At 33.3% G+C, this 23200-nt stretch overlaps 1 protein-coding gene across 10 annotated transcripts in view; it reads left to right on the forward strand.

Annotated features, from left to right (window-relative positions):
• LOC143244042 (exocyst complex component 6-like) overlaps positions 1–23200 on the forward strand; it is a 285728-nt gene that overhangs the window by 246888 nt on the left and 15640 nt on the right. For 5 of the 10 annotated variants that reach the window (XM_076488019.1, XM_076488023.1, XM_076488022.1 and 2 more), the window contains one exon: positions 19279–19352. In XM_076488019.1, the coding sequence (XP_076344134.1) occupies positions 19279–19352 (74 nt within the window). The other 5 variants (XM_076488029.1, XM_076488028.1, XM_076488024.1 and 2 more) reach the window with 2 other exon arrangements.

Below are 23200 nucleotides of genomic sequence, written 5' to 3' on the forward strand. Positions count from 1 at the left end.
TGCGGAGGTGACGTAGGCTTTTGTCCTTGTGCACTGACCGGCGAACAGGGGTGTGCTCTCCGCAGAGACCTTGAGAACAATAAAGAGTCACGTCCGGCAGGGAATCTGAGGAGGGAACGTCACAAGTGTGATTGAAACAATGGTCAGGTCACTCTAGCCTCAAAAAGTTTGTTTATTGCTTCTCGCAAAACTTCATGTAAAAATTTACCAGAAACTCCGTTAACAAGAAAATACGCAAGAGGCAATTTCCAATACGACTTAATCCCTACAGCTGAAGTTGAGGTGCACCTTTTCTTAATAGGCGGTTGCTGAAGACGGTCAGGGAAGTCAAAAATGCTGGGAACGGCGTTTCCATGCAGTCTTTTTCGCGATAATATTGAAAAAGAACAATCTGAATCGATAAAGCAGTCAGACTCAAAATATTTCGAACAGAGGACAGCCGATTTGGAAGGATTAAAATTTTCCCGCCGTGTGGCTAAAATCCATTTTGTACGTAATTCATGATCTGATGAAAACCGGTGAAAAGAAATTTCTGATCCCTTCACACGATAATTTCGGCAGTTAAACGCATTGCACGTTCTTCGATTTGTCCTCGAGGTTCGTTCAGAATTTACATTAGCCATTCTATTCAATCAATAAAAAATAAGAGTGGAGACGACGCAGATGATGCACGAATGACGTGAAGACCACAGAATGAATTCTACATTCAAGTGATTTACTTGTAAGTACGAAGGAAACACATGGGCAGACACATGTCGGTTGCAGCCGCTTGTGGCAAGCGTTACTTACTCTATCGATTTTCCCCATCATCAACTTTCTCAATAGAATTTTGGTCACAACGCGGAAGTCAGTCTGGCTATCTACATTATCTATTATCTATGCTCAGCACTCAACTTTGTCAGCTTATTCATCTCGTCATAATGCTTTTTCGGAATGCGCGCAGCTAGCTGTCTGACTGATGGCTGGCAAATCACAATTCAGCTAGTGTGACGTGGAATCGAATAGAATGCTTCTGTTGTTAGTCGATGTTCGACGTGTCTTTAGCCATCTTTGAAACAGTATTTACTTTAACGGACGAAGGGTCTAACTATGATTGATTTCTCGTTTCATTTGTATATAATCAAGTCCCTTGAAATTTGACTCATTTATTCTCGAATACTTTTCGTGGAAGCATCATAAAGTAAGTGAATTTCTATTTAAATTGTGTTTTCAATCCATACGTAAAGTTCAATTAATTAGTTCAACCCAATTAAATTCAATTAAATTGTCCTAAGGCGGGAATTATAAACTACAGTTTCACTCAGCTGTAGCACATCTTTTATTTCGGAACAAAGAAAGGTAATTTATTATTTTCTTTTCAACTTTTTCTGTGTCTAATTCCATTTATAACTGTATTGTTTAACTATCAGTCTAATTTAGTTTTAAATTATGTTTCAATATTTACGCCTCACTCTGTAAAAGAAAGTAATTTAACATAAAGACCTTACATAAGTTTTATAGTGAAGGTCTTAAAAATACTTTTCATTTCAGTGCTCGGACGTCGGACCCTAAAATGAAGAGACAAAAGGATATGGATAGCTTTTTCGTAAAGTTCCTAGAACCGAACCTTTAAAGCAAGATGCAAATGACGATGAAACAAAGTTAATTTTACGGCATTATTCTAATGAAAGTTGTACTGCGAATGTCGCTGAAGGTAAATGTGAAGAAGTTGAAACACTCGATCTTCCAGATTGCTGGAGTATAGAACAGTATATGAACTTCAAGGAAAAGTACGATGGGTTGATTGTTCGTAGTAAAATGTTGGATGTGATATATGTTCCAAATTTTATTTTAAATTAGTGAACATGAAGGAATTCACATGTCACAAGAATGGGTCACTTGCAGTGTTCAACCTTCTGGAAGAGATAAAAAAATTCAACAAGCTTCCCTAAGAAAGAAGATGAATAAACACTTTTCATCAAAAGTTCACAGCATTTGTATTACGCACCGAAAAGATCGTGCTAATAATTCGATTGAGAAATGCATTGACAAATTGAACAGCAAGTATGTGGATTCTACTAATAGAGTTTTAATACAATCTACAGTCTAGCAAAAGAAATCGTCCCTTTTCTGATGTCAAAGATGAGATTCAGCTTCAAATGAAAAATGGAGTAGATTTGGGTATTGGACTCCATTCTCGAAAACTGCTGTGAAAATAACAGATCACATTGCAAATGAGATAAGGAAAGAGGTATTCACAAAAATTATTGAACAGAAATTAAAGATCTGTGTCATCATTGATGAAAGTTCAACCATATCCAGTAAGCCCGTACTCGTTACTTTCTTAAAGATTGAAGACTGCTATATATCTCCAACTATTTTTTTGGATTTGGTCGAATTGAATGGACGAGGAGCAGAAACAATATACACGTCATTGTTGAACAGTTTGCACCGTGCCGGATTCGATAATGAATATTTGAAAACTAATTTGATTGCTTTCTGTTCAGATGGGGCAAGCGTAATGCTTGGCCGTAATTCTGAGTGGGCGCTCGATTTAAAAGCAATTTCCCCAATATTATCATTTGGCATTGCCTAAATCATCGATTACAACTTATTTTGGATGATTCTGTCAGAGAAGTAGAACAAGTGAATCACTTCAAAATATTCATGGATAAAATCTACACAATCTTTCACCAATCAAACAAAAAACCAAATGGACCTTTTCAAAATTTCAGAAGAACTTGGCCATCAAATTCTGAAGATAGGAAGAGTTTTGGGACCAAGATGGACTGCTTGCAGTTTGAGATCTGCACTTGCTGTATGGCGTGTTTATCCAGCATTGTACAGATATTTCTCTAGTGACACGAAATTTTCAGGAATGGCTGCGCGTCTTGGCAATACATATTTCTTTCATAACTTGGCACTGATGATAGATATACTGACAGAAATTTCTTTACTTTCTGATGCCCTTCAAGCTAGATGTTTAACCTTGTCAAGAGCTGAGAAACTGATAAAGAGATCTATTAAGGCTTTTGAAATACTGAAATAAGGTATTGGAACATTTGAAAAAGAAATCGACGATAGAATTTCTTCTGATGAATTTAAGGATATCCATTTTATCAAAAATAATAGATTTGTTAGACTTCCTCGTAACAATTTACTTGATGTAATAATCGAAAATATGAAAAAAAGGCTGATGGACTGCGATCATTTAATATCCAAGAACAATGACCGGGAAGCTGACAACAAACTTCATGAATTGCTGAACTTGCTGGAACCAAATACTTGGAATATTCAGGAAATTGTTGTCCCATGGAAAGCTGCGGAAGAAAAGTTGAATGGCTTCTGTAAAATATTTCATCACAACATTCCCATTAATGATTTTCGTGATTATGTGGAAAATGTCCTGAAAGATTTTAATAATCCTGTAATTCCTGAGAGTATACAAAAAAGGCGAAAACCATTATGAATACGATTGCCATCAGTTCTGCAGAGGCAGAAAGAGGGTTTTCAAGAATGAATATTATATACTCAGATAAAAGAAGCCGCCTCACAGTAGAAAATATCAGAAACCTATTGACGATTAATCTTATTGGCCTTCCTTTCGATTTATGGGATGCTACTCCTTTTGTTAAAACATGGCTTCGCAATAATCACAGTGCAGATGATAATAGAGTGAAATAGAAAAAAACGGACAAATATGATGACAATCAATTGACTATTTGGAAATTTTTAAAATGAAATAAATGAAAGATTTTAAAGCACTTTTTCCATTATTTTCCTTTTCAAATGATGTATCAGTATAGACTTCCGGAAAAGTAAGAGAACCCGTTATTATTGAGGCCTTCCCTTGAGAGAACCCCTTCTTAAAATTTTTGAATCCCACCACTGGTCACGTCCATTGTGTATGACGATTGAAAGACAACTGATTAGCAGTAAAACAAATAGCCTCATTTTTGAGGAAACTCTAACGCAATTTCGAATGGCGTAATATTCCTCAAAATTTCGTCATATATCCCAAAAACAGATCGACCGTACTGCAAAACACAGCTAATTACGCCGTCTGTGTGAAAAAATGACTATTAAAGGAAATCAGCGGGTCCAGCAAGCCTACACCGGCCGCCATGCTGAAAATATTGTAAAATTACTATTTGTTTCAATTAATTTGCACAAGGGTGTGACAGGAATATGATTGTGTTACATGCAGCAGCCACGTTATTCTAAAAGGTCATTCTTGTACCTTGTTCAACCAAGTGCAACAAAACCAGTTGGCATTATTACATGATTCAGTTCTAAGCATTTACTACTTTTAGAACCTCACGTGAGAGACTGGTTTCCAGGAGACTAGATAATTACTCACTTCATCACCGAGTATGAGCAATTTAAACCTTTAACTAAGTGGCATTAATGTGTTGCTGTTGGTGCAAATAATACGAAGACCTTGACTATCAAAAATAAATATTTCATTTTTGTGTGTTTTTATAACTAGTATAAAATATTCACTCTCGCCGTGGAACTCTAAGATCCTGTCATGATTTACAAAGACCTTAACGCACCAATCAAGTGTCTCCTTTATCTTAATTACTTCTATAGCTACCTTGCTACCTCAATGCGCCGATTCATTAATTGATTTGATTGTTGCGAGTTCCCAAACTCAATACAGTTTAACTCGTTTAATTAATGTAACGAATGGTGCAAGGAATCAACGGTCTGATTTGAAAAGAACTGTAGTTCTATTGTATCATCAACATTGAAACTATAATAATTGTATACATTGAGCATCGAAAAGTAATCATATACTTTAAACATCAACAAATATTGCGGAAAATGATTAATAGTTTCACTGTGTGCATCCAGAAAAAGTTACTTGTTTTTCGACTCACGTTCCCTAGCAGCACAGTGGTATGTCTGCAGAATTTACAACGCTATAAAGCAGGTTTCGATACATATAATGGTCAGAGCGCGTTGTGTAGTTTTGTGCTTAACTACAAAGTTTCTCGACAATAGTCAATTACTAACTCAAAGTATTTATAAATAACAGTATGTTGTGATATGTTACTATTTTGATTTATTTTTATTTACTTTGGAGAGCAGTCACTTTCCCACAATTTTTGCTGATAGTGAAGGGTAATATAGGTGTGGGACGTCATGGGCTCGAACACCCACATCTTGCTCTCCCTAATTTCAATTGATTTTGATTATTTTATTGTTCTTGAATTTCTTCATGTGAGACTGGTGAGTGGAGGTTAAAACTGACAGTTTAAAGTTAGCTACACAAATACACAATGGGCTATCTGTGGCTGCCCATCACGCTTACCTTAACTTATTTTCTAGCATTATAAGTCCACAGAAATATAGAAGTGAAAGTCATTGAGTCATTGTTTAAGTAACACATATTAACATATACCTGCATAAAACATATTGGAGTTTTATATAAGTAAAAAAAAAAATAACGTATTTAAAAATGTAAAATATGCCATATATCTGAAGTCTTATTTTACAATAGAGTAAAACTACATTTACTAAAATCATAGTGTGTTGTTATTTTCAATCAGAAGATACTTTTAAAGTGACTCTAAAAGCGAAAACTATAAATCTAATGTTATAATATGAAAAGATCAATGTTGACACATCGTCTTGTGGTGATGGCATCACTTGTAGCAGTTCGCCCTCTGACATTAGTGACATGATCATATTATGCTGCCTGATAACATCCTCATAATTTTGCATATCACATACATATCCATCACCTAATTAATTTATTAATATTTAATTAAATAAAGTATTACTTAGATATTAATTAAGAATTTGCACTTCACCATATATTAATCACATTATTAATTAATCTTTAATTAATGACTCTCCCTCAGTAACACCTCAACCACCCTCCCTCCTGGTATTGTCCTTTGGCAGATAGTACATGGCCAGCAAGATCTGCTCACATCTCTAATGATTCCTGGGCAATGGAGATAACTGGTGGATCTGTTTGCTATCTTCTTTGCTCTTAGGTGTCCTTGCACAGTCAACTCGTGAATTAGTTTCACCATTTGAGTTCTGTATTCTGTTGTAATGATTTGCTACACTTCCCCAGTATAATTTCTCTGTTAGATTTGGTACAGCAATTCCTTCTAATACTCTGCTCTATAAGTGCTCTACCCATTTGTCTTCTGCTCGATTTTTTCCCAGAAATTGTCACAGAGATTGTGCAGTGAAAATTGTTTCTTTTACGCTTCCTTCAATTCCTGCAAACCTACATTCGTGATATCACCTTTTGACATTTGTAAGATTTTCGTATAATGTTTGCTCTTATTTTCTTGAGTTCCATTGGTGACTGCCAATGCTTCTTCGTTTATATATATATATATATATATATATATATGTTTTCATACATATAGTCTTTGACAGGTCTGATATAGCACTCCCTTTTGTTTCTCTATTCTGTTGGTACCATCTCCTTTGTCTTCTGTTAAATTTTCTCCCAGGCATTGTCCCAGGGTTTCTGCAATGGAGGGACTTTCTTTCATGATTCCTTTAGTTCCTACAAACCTACATTCAGGATGTCCCCTTTTTGACACTTGTAAGGTCTTGATGTCTTGCTTGCTCTTCTTTTCTTGACCACTAGTGGTGACCACCAATGGTTTATCAATCTTCTTTCGGTCTGGTATCTGAGTTTCCACTAGCTGGTATGTTTTAAACAATTTGGTCAAATATGGATGTTTTATACTGTTGTCTCCAGGTCTCCCACATAATATAGTGCATTTATCTTTATTTTCTTATGGGACACTTTCTCATTGTCCCATCAATAAGTACACCCACACACTCACATGTGTAGTTTGCCTCTCATTTGGTCATAATATAGTAGACTGGTTCTCACTACTGCAAACAATGTCTTGTAGGCACTTCACTCTTTTGTCCCCAACATATTCTTCACTTACTGGCATGTTGTGATTTGTTGGTACTTCTGAATATCTGTAACATGCTTCAATCGCTATTGGCACTATTGATCCATTTGTTAACTTAAGTCGATTATTAGTCGTGTACTGATTAACCATGGAAATGGAACTTCCTTCTCATAGTAAATCTGGCGTCTTTTATTGATTCTGTTTCTTTTGGCAGCAGTATCTATACTGACAGTCAAACTTTTCTAGTTTTTTAACAACACCATCTATAGAAGTTGCTATAGTAGCTTTATACTGAGATTTCTGCTGTTGCTTGTTAGTAATGGACTTCCATTCCTTCGCAACGTTACATATTTTATAACAAATATAACATTTCTTTACCCATTTGTCTTTTAACCCCATGTAACCTTTGGTAGACTCTTGTTTCTAGTCAACTACCAGTTTTTGTTTTAAATAATAATCTCTTCAAAATAAGACAAACGTATGTACAAAATTAGTTACACCATGAAATATCACAGTTGTATCCAAAACTCTAAATAATTAATCTTTATTTTCAAATATCCACTTAGGCTGATTCAATTACTTTAGAATATAATTGACAATATAAACTGTTTTTCTCACAGTAGTTACTTTTACTCACACTACTATTAGTAAATTATTCACTTAGTAAGTACCCCATGGGTTACAACAGTTGTATCATAACTTTGAAAAATTGTCTACTTCTCATCAAAATCCACAGAGAATGGTTCAATTAATATAGATCCCCCTTTTACAATACAAATTATTATATTTATTAAACTTTGAAACTAACTTTATCATATTGCTCGATATGGTTAATTATTTTCACACCAGCTAACTTCACGTTTTCTCTCATTGACTAATTTTCTGAGAAAAGAACAACTTTTCTCAATCTAGCTCACAGTTGGTTGGTAGCCCATATATTTATAAAGTGTTCATTGAGGCCTCAAACGCAGTGACGTTTGAGTGTAACAATACAAACTTGAGGAAACATCAAAAATACAGTAACTTGGCGTCAATAATTGACTCACACAATGTATGACTCTTACCACGTTGGACCCGGCATGGCCAAGCGTGTTTAGGTGTGCGACTCGTAATCTGAGGGTCGCGGGTTCGCATCTCCGTCGCGCCAAACATGCTCGCCCTTTCAACCATGGGGCGTTATAAAGCACGGTCAATCCCACTATTCGTTGGTAAAAGAGTAGCCCAAGAGTTGGCGGTGGGTGGTGATGACTAGCTGCCTTCCCTCTAGTCTTACACTACTAAATTAGGGACGGCTAGAACAAAGCTACTCGAGGGCTATCAAAAAATCATAGCAAGAGTGTTGAAAGTGATTATTTAAGTTTGGTTCTGTAACGTGGTAAGTTTGTTTGTTTGCCACGTTATACAACCAAACTTAAATAATCACTTTCAACACTAATGCTATGATTTTTTAAATCATTAAATATTAACTCACTAAATAAATTGAATAATAACTCTTAAACTAAACAGTTTTGTATATCCAAAAAATATTAATTACTAATTTGAAATCATTCTTTCCCCAGCTTGTGTATCTACAGTAAAGTTATAATTTATAAAGCTTCTGTAATAAATAATCATTTTCTTTGAAACAAACATGGATTTTTAACGCGATAAAACAGGCAATTGTTATATACTCTATAACTTTTTATTTTCTATTTACACAGATTTTATTTTAATTTTTTCATCGATGTGAAGTTTGTGAAAATTCGGGACAAGAAAACATAAATCGAGTTCCACTCTCTTATTAGTGAAGAAAATCGTACGACCAAAGAAGTTCTTCTATTGTTGTCTTGCATCTGGCTTTCTAGTTCAGTTAAACACTGGTCAAAAAATTCTTGTGAATCTAAATATGTTTCAGGAGCTTACTTTTCTCAATTTTTCTATGTACTCTAGTCTTCGGAACACTCTGATTCTGATGATTTCCTTTCGTGAAACAAATCACGCAGTTCTTTGAAGTAAGGTGGTCTCATTGATTTATATTTCTTAAATGTGTTGTAACGTCTGCATTGTGAAGGTATCTTCTTCCTTTCAGTTAACAGAGCTTCTGATATATATGAGATTATTGGTTGATATTTATGAGGCTATGTTGGTATAAAATATTTTGTGTGATCCTTCAAGACTCGTGATAATGTTTGTTATTTTATTTGAGGCATTACTATTTTGGATGTCCTTCCTATTGGTAAAACATTCGCCTTTGTTTCTTTCTAAAATAACAAGAATCAGGATAGGTTGATGTTAGTTATTATTATATAGAAATTTACCTCTTGGAAATTAATGCAATGAAACTACCGATAACTGGGCTATATCAATTTAGTGGATATCAATTAAAATACGTTTTCGAAAAACACTTTTATTGAAATATCCAAATTTTGAGCAAACTAATTGACTCTATAAATTGATTTCTAATAAGTAAAAAGGGAAGGGAATGTTTATCTTATGCATATCGAAATATTTACAACTTTACTTCGGGGAAAAACTCTGTAGAAAGTACCATATTTCTCTAGTACTAAACAAAACAAAATGTAAACAATTACTAACAAGCGTCATTAGAAATTTGAGAATTTCAAAAATAATCAAACTAAAAAAGAAATTGAAATAAAAAAATTGAGACTGATAAATTGCGTGATGTATATTTTAATTTAGTTGCTGCAATTATCGAGAATTTCACTCTACGTTGTTTTTGTTGTTCTTTTTTATCAAAAAACTTCAAAACGAACTATCTGTGTCTGCTCACCAAGAGCATTAACACCAGACTATTAGAGCGATAAATATTCGGTCGTATTACTGGGCTCCACCAGATGTCCTTAATCTATGTGTGCCTTTGTATTTAAAATTCGAATATTTTAATATTTGTTTGGAAGCAGTTTAACATCGTGATGGCGCTGCGAAATTCATCAATATCGATTTGAACAAAAGCGCAAGAAGAATACAAACACGATAATAATGATGCTTTATAAAAAGTAAAATAAAATACATTTTTAACTCTGTGTGGTGCGTAAATGAGTCCATTGTTTTTAATTAGAAAGTTTCTAGCTAGCATAAATGTAAACTTGTTAGAGAATTTCTGCTGTTTAAAATTTTGACATGACGAAAGAAGTGTTTGAACATCAGATAAGATACATCAAAGTTATACAGTTATCCAAGCAAAGAAAATTTGGCTAATGCCGGTTTGTTAGACAGCAAAAGAAAATAAGCAAATATAAATGTCCCGGCATGGCCAGGTGGTTAAGGCGCTCGGCTCGTAATCCGAAGTTCGTGGTTTCGAATCCCCGTCACACCGAACATGCTCGCCCTTTCAGCCGTGGGAACATTATAATGTGACGGTCAATCCCACTGTTCGTTGGCAAAAGAATAGCTCAAGAGTTGGCGGTGGGTGGTGATGACTAGCTGCCTTCCCTCTAGTCTTGCACTACTAAATTAGCAATTGTAGTATATGAAGGATGGAAGTCCTCACATTATACATCATACGTGTATATGTCTTTCTACTACTAAATGGAATGAGTGAGAGCCAACTTTACGAGGTAATGACTCATAAACAGAGTCATGCAGTACAAACCTATAGAATAAACATTTATTAAAGGTTTGGAGACGGCTTGAATAGTAATGAAGAAAATATTATTATATACTAGCGCAAGTACTTGTCCCCTGGACGGAATTTACGTAAATTCATAACTAAAGAAAAGTTATCTAACTACATGAAGAATTGTCTCCCTTATATGTGACCAGATCAATGAAAACCATGAGATAAAATACTGATACCTTTCCCCGTAGCGGGCTTAGAACCATAATTTGAAACAGCTTCTATCCAAGTGGAACCGTTTTAAAATGGCCATATTAGAAGCATCTTTCATATATCTTCCCAAATGTTAACACAGTAGAAACTATGTAATTTTTACAATTTTGTTGTTCATACATTTCACTTTATACTTTGAGTACATAGATTAACAAGAATATCAGGTTATACTTTTGTTGCTAAGCGACATGGCATAAAGTTGTTGTTGTATACCTATACCAAGTTAAGATTCATCCGTAACTGCGTCAATAGCGCAATAACTGTGAAAACACATGACTCATAAACAGAGTCAATGGAGTACAACAATTTCGAAAATGTTTGGAGATGGCTGCAATGATAAAGAAGAAGCCTGTATTATATGTATATATCTACACACAACGTCTCTAGAAGCTAGTTATCAAGTATCCATTTAAACCGACTGCAATTTCCTTCTAAAAATCGATACCGCACCATTAAATTGAAACGTTTCTTACAAGGTGGAAGATTAGAGTGTAAAGTTTATAGCCTTAATACGTTATATTTATAACAGTGTCTAAACTTCACGCAAAACACCAGCATAAAAATGTATAGAAAGTAAGTAAATATATGTGACTGAAGGTAGATTACATTCTTGTTATGTTCGTCTATTTGTGCTCTACCCACCACGGCTATCGATAGCCGGTTTCTAACATTGTAAGTCCCAGACACTCGGTATGAAAGAGTGAAATATGATGACATTTCCCGTTATCACAATATTTACTTCAGGAAGATGAAAATTCCGAACTTTTTTTGCCCTCTTCTCTTTTACACTTTTACATTTTCTTTTCTCGTTTCTATTAACAGACTGATCTTCATCTTTTTGTGCTATAAGTGAATATTTAATTTTTTTTCTGTCATCTTTATTTGCATGGTCTTCTGTGTTCACTGATTTTACTGTTTTACATCCACAACAATTGCACTTCCAAATAATGACACTACAAAAGAAAAGCGCTAATAAATAACATATATGATTTAATTTGACTCTTATTTGTACATCAGTGTTATGTCAATTAGAAATGGAATATAATTATAATCTAGAAATAATAATATTTAACAACGACAGCCACAGATACGTTCTCTCCCAGTGGAACGTCAGTAAGTATATGAACATATAACACTAAAATAGGCGGGTTCAGTTCCCCACGGTGGACATGGCAAATAGACCCCTGTTGCATCTCTTTAAAATAAAGTTAACAAATGTAAACAGGAATAAAATGTTATAGCTTAAGAGGGATAATTTGGTAGTTATTATACTCGCTGATAAATTTCAATTTTAAGACCATATTGAAATAAACTGGAAATCATTAATTAGTTAAAGAACTTTTTTGAATGAAAATGCCTTTTATATTTATCTCAAGTACTCTAATTGTAATAGTTTAGATTACCCATATTTTACACGTTTCAATTTCAAGTATTTCGACTGACATGCACAGTACCTTATTGTATTTACATATAAAAAAACAGGTTGAACAATAACATACAAGGAATGTTTTTCATCAGAAGAACTTGTAATATTGTAAAAAGTGATCCACAATTTAAGCTTTAAGTGAATCTCCACACTTAAAATACACTTTAGTGTAAACTAATGATGCTAATTTCCCCTTATATATTTCTTATTAATGCAAGCGTTTGTAACCTTTTGATTATTTATCATTCTAATTAAGAGAAAGTAACTGATATTCTTTTTATTTCTCAGCCCCTTTAAATTCATTATTAAGTATATACACAGATGGTTCAACTACTAGTAACATAGAAATTATATTAAGATATATTCAACAAAACATAAAAAAATACTGTTTTGTTCTTGCCTTAAAGAAATTAACAAAAGTGGTATTCCTACTGCAGCAGTTACCAATGGAATCGGATGTTCTAACATGGATGGTGCTGTAATGGAAAAATATAAGTTAAAAAGAAAGTTAGTCAAGTGCAATTTGTTTTTGTTATATGATAGTATTGGAGGAGGCTACGTTTCATTTGGTATACTTACAGTGAAAATAACAAGATAACCACAGCGTTCTGAGTTACTGGAATCGAAGAAGTTCCACTCTTTATTCAAACACGTATGAGTTTAATGCATATGAAAAAGAAAAAACAGTACGGGTAAAGAAGTGTGAAGTATCACTTTAGATTTACTTTCTTCCTTGATAATCCAAGTAAAGGTATTTACTTATCATATCTTATGACAACCAAATACACTGACTGTGTTTTCATATCCACTCAGGATGATCATTTGATGCGTCACGAGACTGACCACCATTACAGCAGCTATATATATTCGTAACAAGACTAAAGGCAAAAGTAACGAGTTCTCAGACTTCCGAGGATGTATGATTGTCGACACTGACTTACTAGCAATTTGTAAACTGAATACTATTTATATGTTTCACTATTCAAAGAAATCTGTAATTAGTGTCTAAATGAACTACAAACGAAAGAGAATATATTGGAAAAGTATCGGTAACAATTCAAAGGGAAAGTGCATGGACGGTCTTTTTGTTGTAAACAAATCTAAAATTCTGCTCTAGTCAACCAGTTTTTCTAAAATAGTTAAGGTTTAAATAATACAACAATACAAGGAGGAAGAAAATACTTATGGCATACAATTACTGGTCCAAAAACTTACTTTAGACAACAGAAAAGCTCAAACTGTGAACAGTGAATTAGTGTGAATGATAGACGTGGTTTGGTGAATCGTGTTTTACCTAAGTTGCTATGAGTGGTGAAATGGTAAGAGATTTATTATTTAGAATAGAAAATAATGTCCACAATGTACTGGAATAGTATAAGAGATTGGATCTTCACACATTACTACATTTTTTACCTTCATGAATAAGGGATTGAAGAAACTTAATGGGAAGAAAGAACAACACGGGGCAACACAAACATCGTCACAGTAATATTTTTCCATCACGACATTTTGTCACCAACCTTTTCACATATATTGTCTCACGTTAAAGGTACGTTTTACGTAATCTTATATGTAGCATAACTTACTTTTCTTTGGAGAAGGAACGTATGTTTCTTCCTTCGTTCCTGGTTGACTTGGATCTAAGAAAAAAGCTTGAAATGTAAACAATGTTAACTTTGGCAATTAAAAATGCCCCCCAGTGGCTCAGCGGTATGTCTGCGGACTTACAACGCTAAAAACCGGGTTTAGATACCCGTGATGGGCAGAGCACAGATAGCCCATTGAGGAGCTTTGTGCTTAATTCAAAAACAACAACAACAAAACAACATATATGAGTCAGCCACTTTCTCTTGAAGTTATTCACCTCATGTACAATCTGAACCTGTTCATTCTGAGAAAGATTTTTATAGCCTTTCTCCACCACAGGATTTTCTCATGTTTCCCTATACACCTCCTGCAGAGTCAGCTTGGTCTAATATTGCATATTTAGGTATGATTTCTCAGGTATGTGATGTTTTAACCCTTTTTATGATTTCCTACAATCCTCATCCTTTTTTGTTGTATGATAGTTCTTAGTTCTTCTTTACCTTATTTAGTTTTCCCACTTACTTTGGATATTAGGGTTCATACAAAGCATTTTACTTCATAATTGGTTGAGAGTTCCAGCATGTCTTGCTTCCTATGTGCTGTGGATAGTTTGTTTGACGAACCATCAAGTAGCCTATCCGTTTTAAGACTCACAGGTGTTGGAATCTATTTTGCCAGTTTGGGAGTACTCCCTGATTTCCAGTGCTTTTAACCCATGCCTCTGTCTTATCTTTACTTTTGTGGTATTTATCTACCATACATTTACTTTCAGATACTCTGTGCCAAATTCCTGAGGTTTTTTGAGGAACAGCCTCTCCTTTGCTACTTCTAAGATAACTCATTTTTCATTCTCTACTCTCACCTTGCATACATAATTTTTCTGTTGTTGAAACATACTGGGTCAAAATGCAGCCTTCTGTCAGATTTATTTGCTGCCCACTTGGGGAATCATGTGCAGCTCTGTTTCTTAGTATATTTTTAAACATATTCCAGACACTTTGGAATTGCATGCTGGAAACACCTGCATCAACACTCTACCCTTTCCTTTTTGGTAGCTCATTTGCCACAGTTGGAATCAAGACAAGCCTCTATTCCTGTTTCCCATCCTAGTGGTTCCCAGCTTTTACTTGTTCCTCTTTCCAGGTGTTTTTTTCAGTGTAGATCATCATAATGTCAACAGTACCAGTTGATAACTGGATGGGAGCTCTGTTGTGTGAGTTTCTTCCCCATTGGCAATGTTTCATCACAGATTGGTGGATTATTTGGACATGTCCTATGCTTCCTTTACCTTCCTCTTTTTTGTTGCAGATATCCATTTCTTTCCTTCTTCCTCAGGATCCCATTAACAGCCAGCTTCTGTCGGAGGTAGTTCAAGACCTTCTGTCCAACAGAACATTGAATCTGGAAATCATCTCTCTCACACTTTATTCCAGCTGTTTGTTGTTGTCATTAAAACTGAAGACTAGCTATCTGTCATAGTCTTTTAATCAATTTCTCAGTCTCCTTTTTTTGTTTTATAATGAAATTGTTTCTCCCCTTGGTGGATGTTCTTTCTCCTATTGGCTTATGGATGTTGGAAGTCTGATTTATTTGCCATTAATGTTTCATATACTCTTTATCATTTAACATATTTTATTTATCCAGATTATTCTTTCCTCCATAAAATCTTGGCTGCTAGATATGGTTACTCCAATTTCCCTTCCTTCCATTTCCTGGCCTTCTGTGTCCTGTATGTGCTCTTCATTGTTATATTGCAAAGCTTCCATTCATGATTTCTATTTCCACCTATTTATCCCTTGGAAACCATCTTCTGTTTGTGATTTTTCTCCTTCCACCATATAGGTTCAACTTTTGATTTGATTGTTTTATTCCTATGTTTCTTTATCCTCCCATACATTGCTCCAGGTGTCTTCTCATCAAATTAGGCATCTTACCTTTTCTCTGGCATCTCATCTTCATCATCTGTTGGAGGAAATTCTTAGGCATATGGACTACATGTAATATGTTTCTCTCTCATTATTTGCATAGGCTTTCTACTTCCTCTTCAGGATGTTGTCTTCCACCTGTGACTATTCTTTAGACTTCCATGTGACAACAAGCCTGGATAAGTTATATTTCATCTTTTTCTACATTTTCAGAGGCCCTATTTCCATTCTCATTGTAATTCTCTGTTTGGATCACACTCCATGGCAAGTGTTGCCTGATCAAGTATTCTTTAACCTTAAAATGCACACTTTTCTGCCATGTATACACACCTAAATATATTTCATGGCCATTCAGTTTACACTGTTGAGATGAGGTATTCAACAAGGTTGCTTGAGGATTAACTTTGCAACAAAATTGCTTCACAAGTACACCCATCCCAGACTGTACCAATCATGGACTACAGGAGTAAAACAGAATGTGATAGCTGCCTATCCTGCCATGCCTTATATTGAATAAATCAGCTTGGTCTACTTTAAAAAATAGTTTCATGGTCACCTATTTCACTATCTGAGGTGTTGACATATTTCCAAACTTTCCACCACGTATCACACTCCCTTTTTTTCTAGTGGAGTTGGGTGTCCTTATCAATTTTTAATTCCAAGTCACTATGGTAGTGGAATGTGGGGCATTATCCTGAATTGTTTAATGGCATAAAATATCTACAAAAATACAATTCAGTGCAGAGTAGGGAAGTGGTTTTCTGCTGGTGTAGATGACATCATATATATATAGACCAAAGGAGTGAGACCTCAAATTGCAGTTCACTTGTTTGGTTGGGTTTCTTCATCCTGGTCCGATATGAAAGTCAGTTCCCATTGGCTGGATTTTGGATATAGAGTGAAAGCAAAAAACATAAGTTTTTGCACATTGTAGTATGGATGTTTGACTTCCTCCTTCAATTATACTTTATCTGTATTGTGGAGGCAGGGCTGAATTATTTATTATGCACAGTGCCTAGGGCCTACGAAAACTATAGGTCCATGAAAATTTTCCTTAAAAGTTAATTTTTGGTTTAACTTATATGGCCTACAAACAGTGGGTGCCTACATCCTACAATTGTCTTGATACAGCATGGTGGAGGAACTTGGGATTGTTCTGGTTCTTTCCCTTCAACTGTCTTTCGTGTAGCTTATTCTGAGGATGTTATTTGTCTTAGGTTGGTTCTGGTCAATTTCTCTCTCATACACATTTTTTCAATCTAGGACATCAGGTTTTCTATGTTGATATACCATTTTCTATTCTTAACATACGCTCTCTTCAGGAGTCAGATGTTTGATATCCCTTCTGGTTTCATTAATTTTAGGTGAAGATGGTATGATCCTCATTCTACACCCACCCTCTCTATCTGTGTCAGTTTCCAGCAGCATAGATTTTGGATGTAGTGGACTTGTCAAGTACAGTCCATCATGCCCTAGCCACTTTGTGTCTGGGGACACTTCAATTTTTCCCCAATACTAATTGGATTTACTTCTCAGTTTTTGTCTACCAGAATATACAACACATTTCCCAGATTGGTGAAGAGTATGGCTGGTTTAGAAATAGTGTAGTGTCCCACATCATATCTAATTCTTTAGACTCAAGGTGTGTCCTTTGTACTCTTTCAAAGGGTGCTTCTTTTCTTCCCTTGCACCAATTCAGTGTGTGATTCTATCTGATTATATAAGTACAGCTAATGTACCATATTAGAAGTTAGTTTTTCTATACATAAAATGTACTTCCTCTCCACTCAAAATGAGTGCTTCAATTCTACACTAAAACTCAAAACAGTAATTTGATAGAACTGAATAGAGGAAGTTGCACGTATAATGAGTGTATAGCACTTTCCTTTGTGGAGGATTATCCATGATAATTTGCATGAGAGACATTAAAATGAGTCATTTCCAAAGGAAGGGAGGGAAAAGGCTTGTGGCATGTTTTTCTTTCTTTTTTTTTCACATAAAAGGCAGCACTAAATGAGACTAGTTATATGAAATACATTTTCAGTATAGGAAACATAACTTTCACTGTTGCCCTGCTTAATATCTTATTTTGTTGAAAATCATCTATATTTTCATGAAAATTGGGATCATCTAGAAATTTTTCCCTCTCTCCAGTATGTTTTCTTGGCCTCCAAATTAACAAGGTGCCTTATATCCAATTTTATATTGTAACCCTCGATATGGATAATATAATCCAGTTGTAAAAGAGACCCAAGGCATCTCTCAGTCCTAACTTGTTAATTTGGAGGCCAAAAAAACATCCTGGATGGAGGGAAAAATTTCTAGAAGATCCCAAAATATTAAAGAGTCAGTGAGTTTAGTAGAAAGGTAGATGATGTGAAAAAAGATTGAAGTAGGTGATGCAACTTTGAACATTTTACAGTTTTAAGTCAGCTTTATCATACTATAAGATATAGTGTATAATGTAAGCCAGTAGTGAAAAGGAAAGGATGGTCTTCTGTGGACAAATATTTAGTCCCATCTTTTTAAGTAAGGTGTACTTTCTCTGAATTCAGCTTGACAGTGAGGATGAATCACATATATTAACCTGGTTTTGCTTGTGTTATTCAGTTGTTATAGTAGTGTGGTTCCTGGGACACAAACAGCATAGCATAAAGATAGACTTTAATACAATAACAGTTTTCTTACTTGACTATTTTCCATATATTGCAACAAAGGTATTTCTGCTAAATTAGACAATGACTGAAGATGGAAATTGGTCATTTAGCATATACATTATGCTATGATCTTTTTATGGATGATTTATGGACAAAATTGAAAGTGCTTTTGTTGTTATTTTTTAAAGCTTTTAACATCTGGGGAAATAAGGTTAACACATTATATGCAAATCAAGAAATTTTAATAGTTTGAAAATTTTTGTACCTTATGGACCATCACACTTTAATGTTATTACCTTAAAATTGAAACTGTTTATTTAAACCACATCTGAAACATAAAACCATTTTTATCAAAATCTAATTTCAAAGATACCCAAGAATAATTAACTTCTTAAAGTTTTAGGTCAATTAGGAATTGTATTTTTTTTTAATGAGATTTAGTTTTCTGTGAAGATATTTATTTTTGTTGTTGATTAATTAATGAAATTCTTATTGTAGTTTTGTTCTTATTTATTTTGCAGTTGTGTTTTGTAAATAATCAGAATACTTAATAGTCTCACACAGTATTATTTGTTTAAGGGTTAATTTATCTTTTAAGAACAATTTTCAGGTTTCCTGCTGCCCTTGGAACTATTTCATTGTAAATCATGTTCAATTTTGATGGCCATAATAATGCATTATTATGAAAATACTTCTTTCATTGTAGTAAGTTTCTACAAAAGTTGATGAGGTCAATCTTATTCCACACATTTTGATAAACTTTTCACAAAGTCTCCACTGCATTTGGATGTTGGCTTTCTAGACTATGTTTAAGCAGATCAAAGACAAAAACAAAACAGCATTTTATGCTTCAATAAAACTGAATTGTGTTGGCAATCCAAATATTTTGTGTTAAGGCCTTCAAAACAAATGCAGATAATAATTATTCACTTATGGATATAAACTAAACTGAGTTCTTTTTTGTCTTCAATAGTGTTTACTAATTCAGAACCTGTTAGAGGGTTTGAAGAAGGTGCACTCCAGATGTGCTTTGCTGATCTTAAGCAGGTTAGTAAACCTTTACAAAACTCTACTATTTAAGTTCATATTAAAAGATATTACAAGTAATGTAAACATTGCTTTTGGACTTAATACATTTTATGTGGTTGCTGTAGAATAGTCATTAATATTGTATACGTATGTGACATAGGCATACATTATGTATATAGATAGGTAATTAACAGTTACATTATGGAAGTCATTAAACCTTGAAGAATGATATATGCTCATAGGAAGAAAAGTATGCAACTCTCATGAAATGCCTTTCAAAAATGAAACTAGTTAATGAAATTATTTCCTTAAAACTTGATAACAAACTTTCATTAAAGTAAGTAGTTTCAGCAAAAGTTTTATTTTGTAAATATTTTTTGGATTTTTCTAATAAAAATTCATTATTTAATGTAGTTATTTACACTTGGACTCTGAGTAGTTCACATGCAAAGTAATTTTTACATAAAGTATAAAAATAATACTTTTTACGTTACAGTTTTTACATTTCATTTGCATAACCTCTAGAACCTCATAAATGAACATCAATTGCTGTTTTTTAAGGTAAATGTTTGCACTTTATTTTCTCTTTTATGCACTGTATTACTAACTCTATTTATCACCATCAACAGAGAGTGCAGGGAAATGTTTTTAAAATTAATAAAAATGTGTACATTCCTTTTACATCTTTATAGAAATTCACTAGTATAGTCATCTTTTTCACATATTCGTAATTTAACGTCTTTATCTTTTCATTTATAGTTTATTTTTAATTCTCCTTTAAAATTCTTTGTCTCTATTTATTCTGATATGTTAACTGATACCAATAGGTCTTTTATGAAGAAGTTATTTTGACAAATTCCCCACATAGATGTGTTGCCAAAACAGGATGGCTGTTATAGATACCATCTTGTTTATAAAGCTTTCACAATCCATGTAACAAGTTAAGCTTATAAAAACCATAAAATCACTCAAATATGATTTTTAAAGCATAAATTATACATAGGCAACTAAAATATAAAAATTAGATTTAAGTACAGTTCAACTATCTCTAACTATAGCATTTTGAGGTAACAAACCACTGTAAGTGCTGTAGACAATAGTACTGCAGGCTGTTATTTCTACTTCAGAACAAAAACTGTACACCAATTTCATATTAACTGTTGATGGAGTGGAGTGTAAACTGAGCTCTATATAACAGCTTTGTACACTTGTATTAACTAATTACTTGTACATCATAAATTTGTTTCCAAAGTGTAGAAGATTGGCATGGCATCCATAAAAAGCTGTAAAATCTATTTCTCTTTTGCAGTGGATTCAGTTCTAAGACTGCATATATCGTATGTCTCAAAAGGACATGTGAAAATACATTGGCATCTTGACAGTTGTATGCATTGCGAGCTTATGTGTTTACAGTCAGTTTCTGTTAAATTGGAGATTTTTTTTATATAACTTGGATCATGTGACAAGCAAACAATGTGAGCAAAATATTTATTTTAAATGTTTCTGTTGTAACAAAGAATTAAAACTTGGATAACATAAACATTAAATTATTTACTATTTTATTCACATGCATGGATTGTAAAGATGTTTAATTAAATTTTGCACATAATTCAGTAATTTGTATATAAATTAATTTTAAAATGCTGCTGTTCTGATCAGATAAACAGATATGACTTTCAGTGTTATTTTGTTTATCAACACTACTCATCATTGAGTTTCTGATGTGAGTACTTAAGACTATGTCATTTAAATGCTTCTGTGTGCATTTTAATCTGGAATTTTTTGCCTGTTGGCTTCAGTTAAGAACACTTTTTATATATCTGGGAACCAAATATATACACGAGATTTACATTCATTGTCAGTGACAGCCCTCAATGTATTTATAGCATTTGTACTTGTGATTATAAATGTCACATATATGTTTGTAATTGATACATTTTTTGTTGACTTCGCTCTCTTGAACTTCGAGGACTCCAGTTATATGTGTTATCACAGCTGTAAATGAGAGTGACTTATTTTGTCACGTAATTCTTGGAATTGTGATTTCTTCATGAAGTTATTTGCTTTTATTCTCTTTTTTTATGTTTTTTCTGTTGACTAAATCACTGGACCTTTCTACTGGCTTTAAAAGAATTTCAAAGTAATTGTTAATCAGATTGGTTACTTCTGTTATAATTATTTTGGTGAACTTTGTATTTGGTCATTCTAATTTGCTTGAGAAACATCTCTAGAATACTTTACAATCCTCTTTTCTTAGTCTTGCCTGAAACATCAGTCTAGTCTAGTTATCTGAATAGTAAATGGTGAACAAGTTTTTGTATTTGTCTCGTTCATCCCATAGTTCTGATGCTCATGAACTGTCATGGTTAGTAACCTATATGGTCACTTCAGTCTGATTGTTAATTGAGAACTTTTTTTTTATTAACTACTAGATACTAGTTACTCATTACTTTTATCCTGTGTTTTGACTAATAATCTGCTTCCATATTCTTGAAAATCTCAAAGAACTATTTATTTCGTAGTCGTGGCTGAAAATCAATCATTAGTTTTCTTCATACAGAGACTGGTTGATATATATACAGTAGTTTTAATATTCAGTGACCATCATGGAGGTCTGTTTTCTCTGTTTTTAACTCAAGGGAGTTTCAAGTTTGTATTATGTGAATTTTTTTGCATATTACTTTTTCTTTGTATTAGAGGATGATCTTGTGTGTGCCTCAGGTTAAAGGGATGGCTTTAATTGGTCACGAGCCATTGTTAGGGAAGGTTGTATAAAGTTTTACTTGTACAGGTCTCATGCTTGTCTAGGTACAAGGAAGCACTGTGCTGGTCTACAGTGTATGGAATCCTCTCTTACTTTACAAAAGAAATATTGTTTTTATAAACACCTAAAGTTGAAAAAAGGACAAAAACAGTTACATTATTTAACTTGTGTTTCAAGCAACTGCCCTTCATTAGGTTTGATATTGTTTAAGGTTATTTACTTTTCTCAAGTTTCAACATAACTGCTCATTGTTATTTGTGGATCTTTTCCACTTTTAGAAAGAAATTAAGGATGTTTATTGGATAGCATTGTTAAATTCAATAACAGTATGACATCATTCTCAGTCCTAGAATTAATGACCTTTGTGCATATCTTTAAAAAAATTCAAAACAACTTTGTAATTTATTTTTAATTTTTTTATTAATATCACCTATATTTTAATTCATTTTTCTATTTCCCATATATTAGTATTGTTTCCTATATATTAATATCACCTATATTTTTATTCATTTTTCTATTTCCTGTATATTAGTATTGTTTCCTATATGTTAATATCATCTATATTTTAATTCATTTTCTATTTCCCATATATTAGTATTGTTTCCTATATATTAATATCACCTATATTTTTATTCATTTTTCTATTTCCTGTATATTAGTATTGTTTCCTATATGTTAATATCATCTATATTTTTATTCATTTTTCTATTTTCCGTATATTAGTATTGTTTCCTATATATTAATATCACCTATATTTTTATTCATTTTTCTATTTCCCGTATATTAGTATTGTTTCCTATATATTTATATCAATATTAATATCACCAATATTTTTACTCATTTTTCTATTTCCCGTGTATTAGTATTGTTTCCTATATATTTATATCAATATTAATATCACCAATATTTTTACTCATTTTTCTATTTCCCGTGTATTAGTATTGTTTCCTATATATTTTTTTACATTATCATTTTCTGTAGTTCCCATTCCTTTTTATTTTTTTATTTTTCTATTCTGTGAAAACTGTTTTAACATTTTTTTAACTGTTGTCAATGCCATCTTTCATGTAATGCACACATTTTTTTATGTACATCTAAACAT

The sequence above is a fragment of the Tachypleus tridentatus genome, chromosome 2 (genome assembly GCF_004210375.1).
Source record: "Tachypleus tridentatus isolate NWPU-2018 chromosome 2, ASM421037v1, whole genome shotgun sequence".
Taxonomy (NCBI): domain Eukaryota; kingdom Metazoa; phylum Arthropoda; class Merostomata; order Xiphosura; family Limulidae; genus Tachypleus; species Tachypleus tridentatus.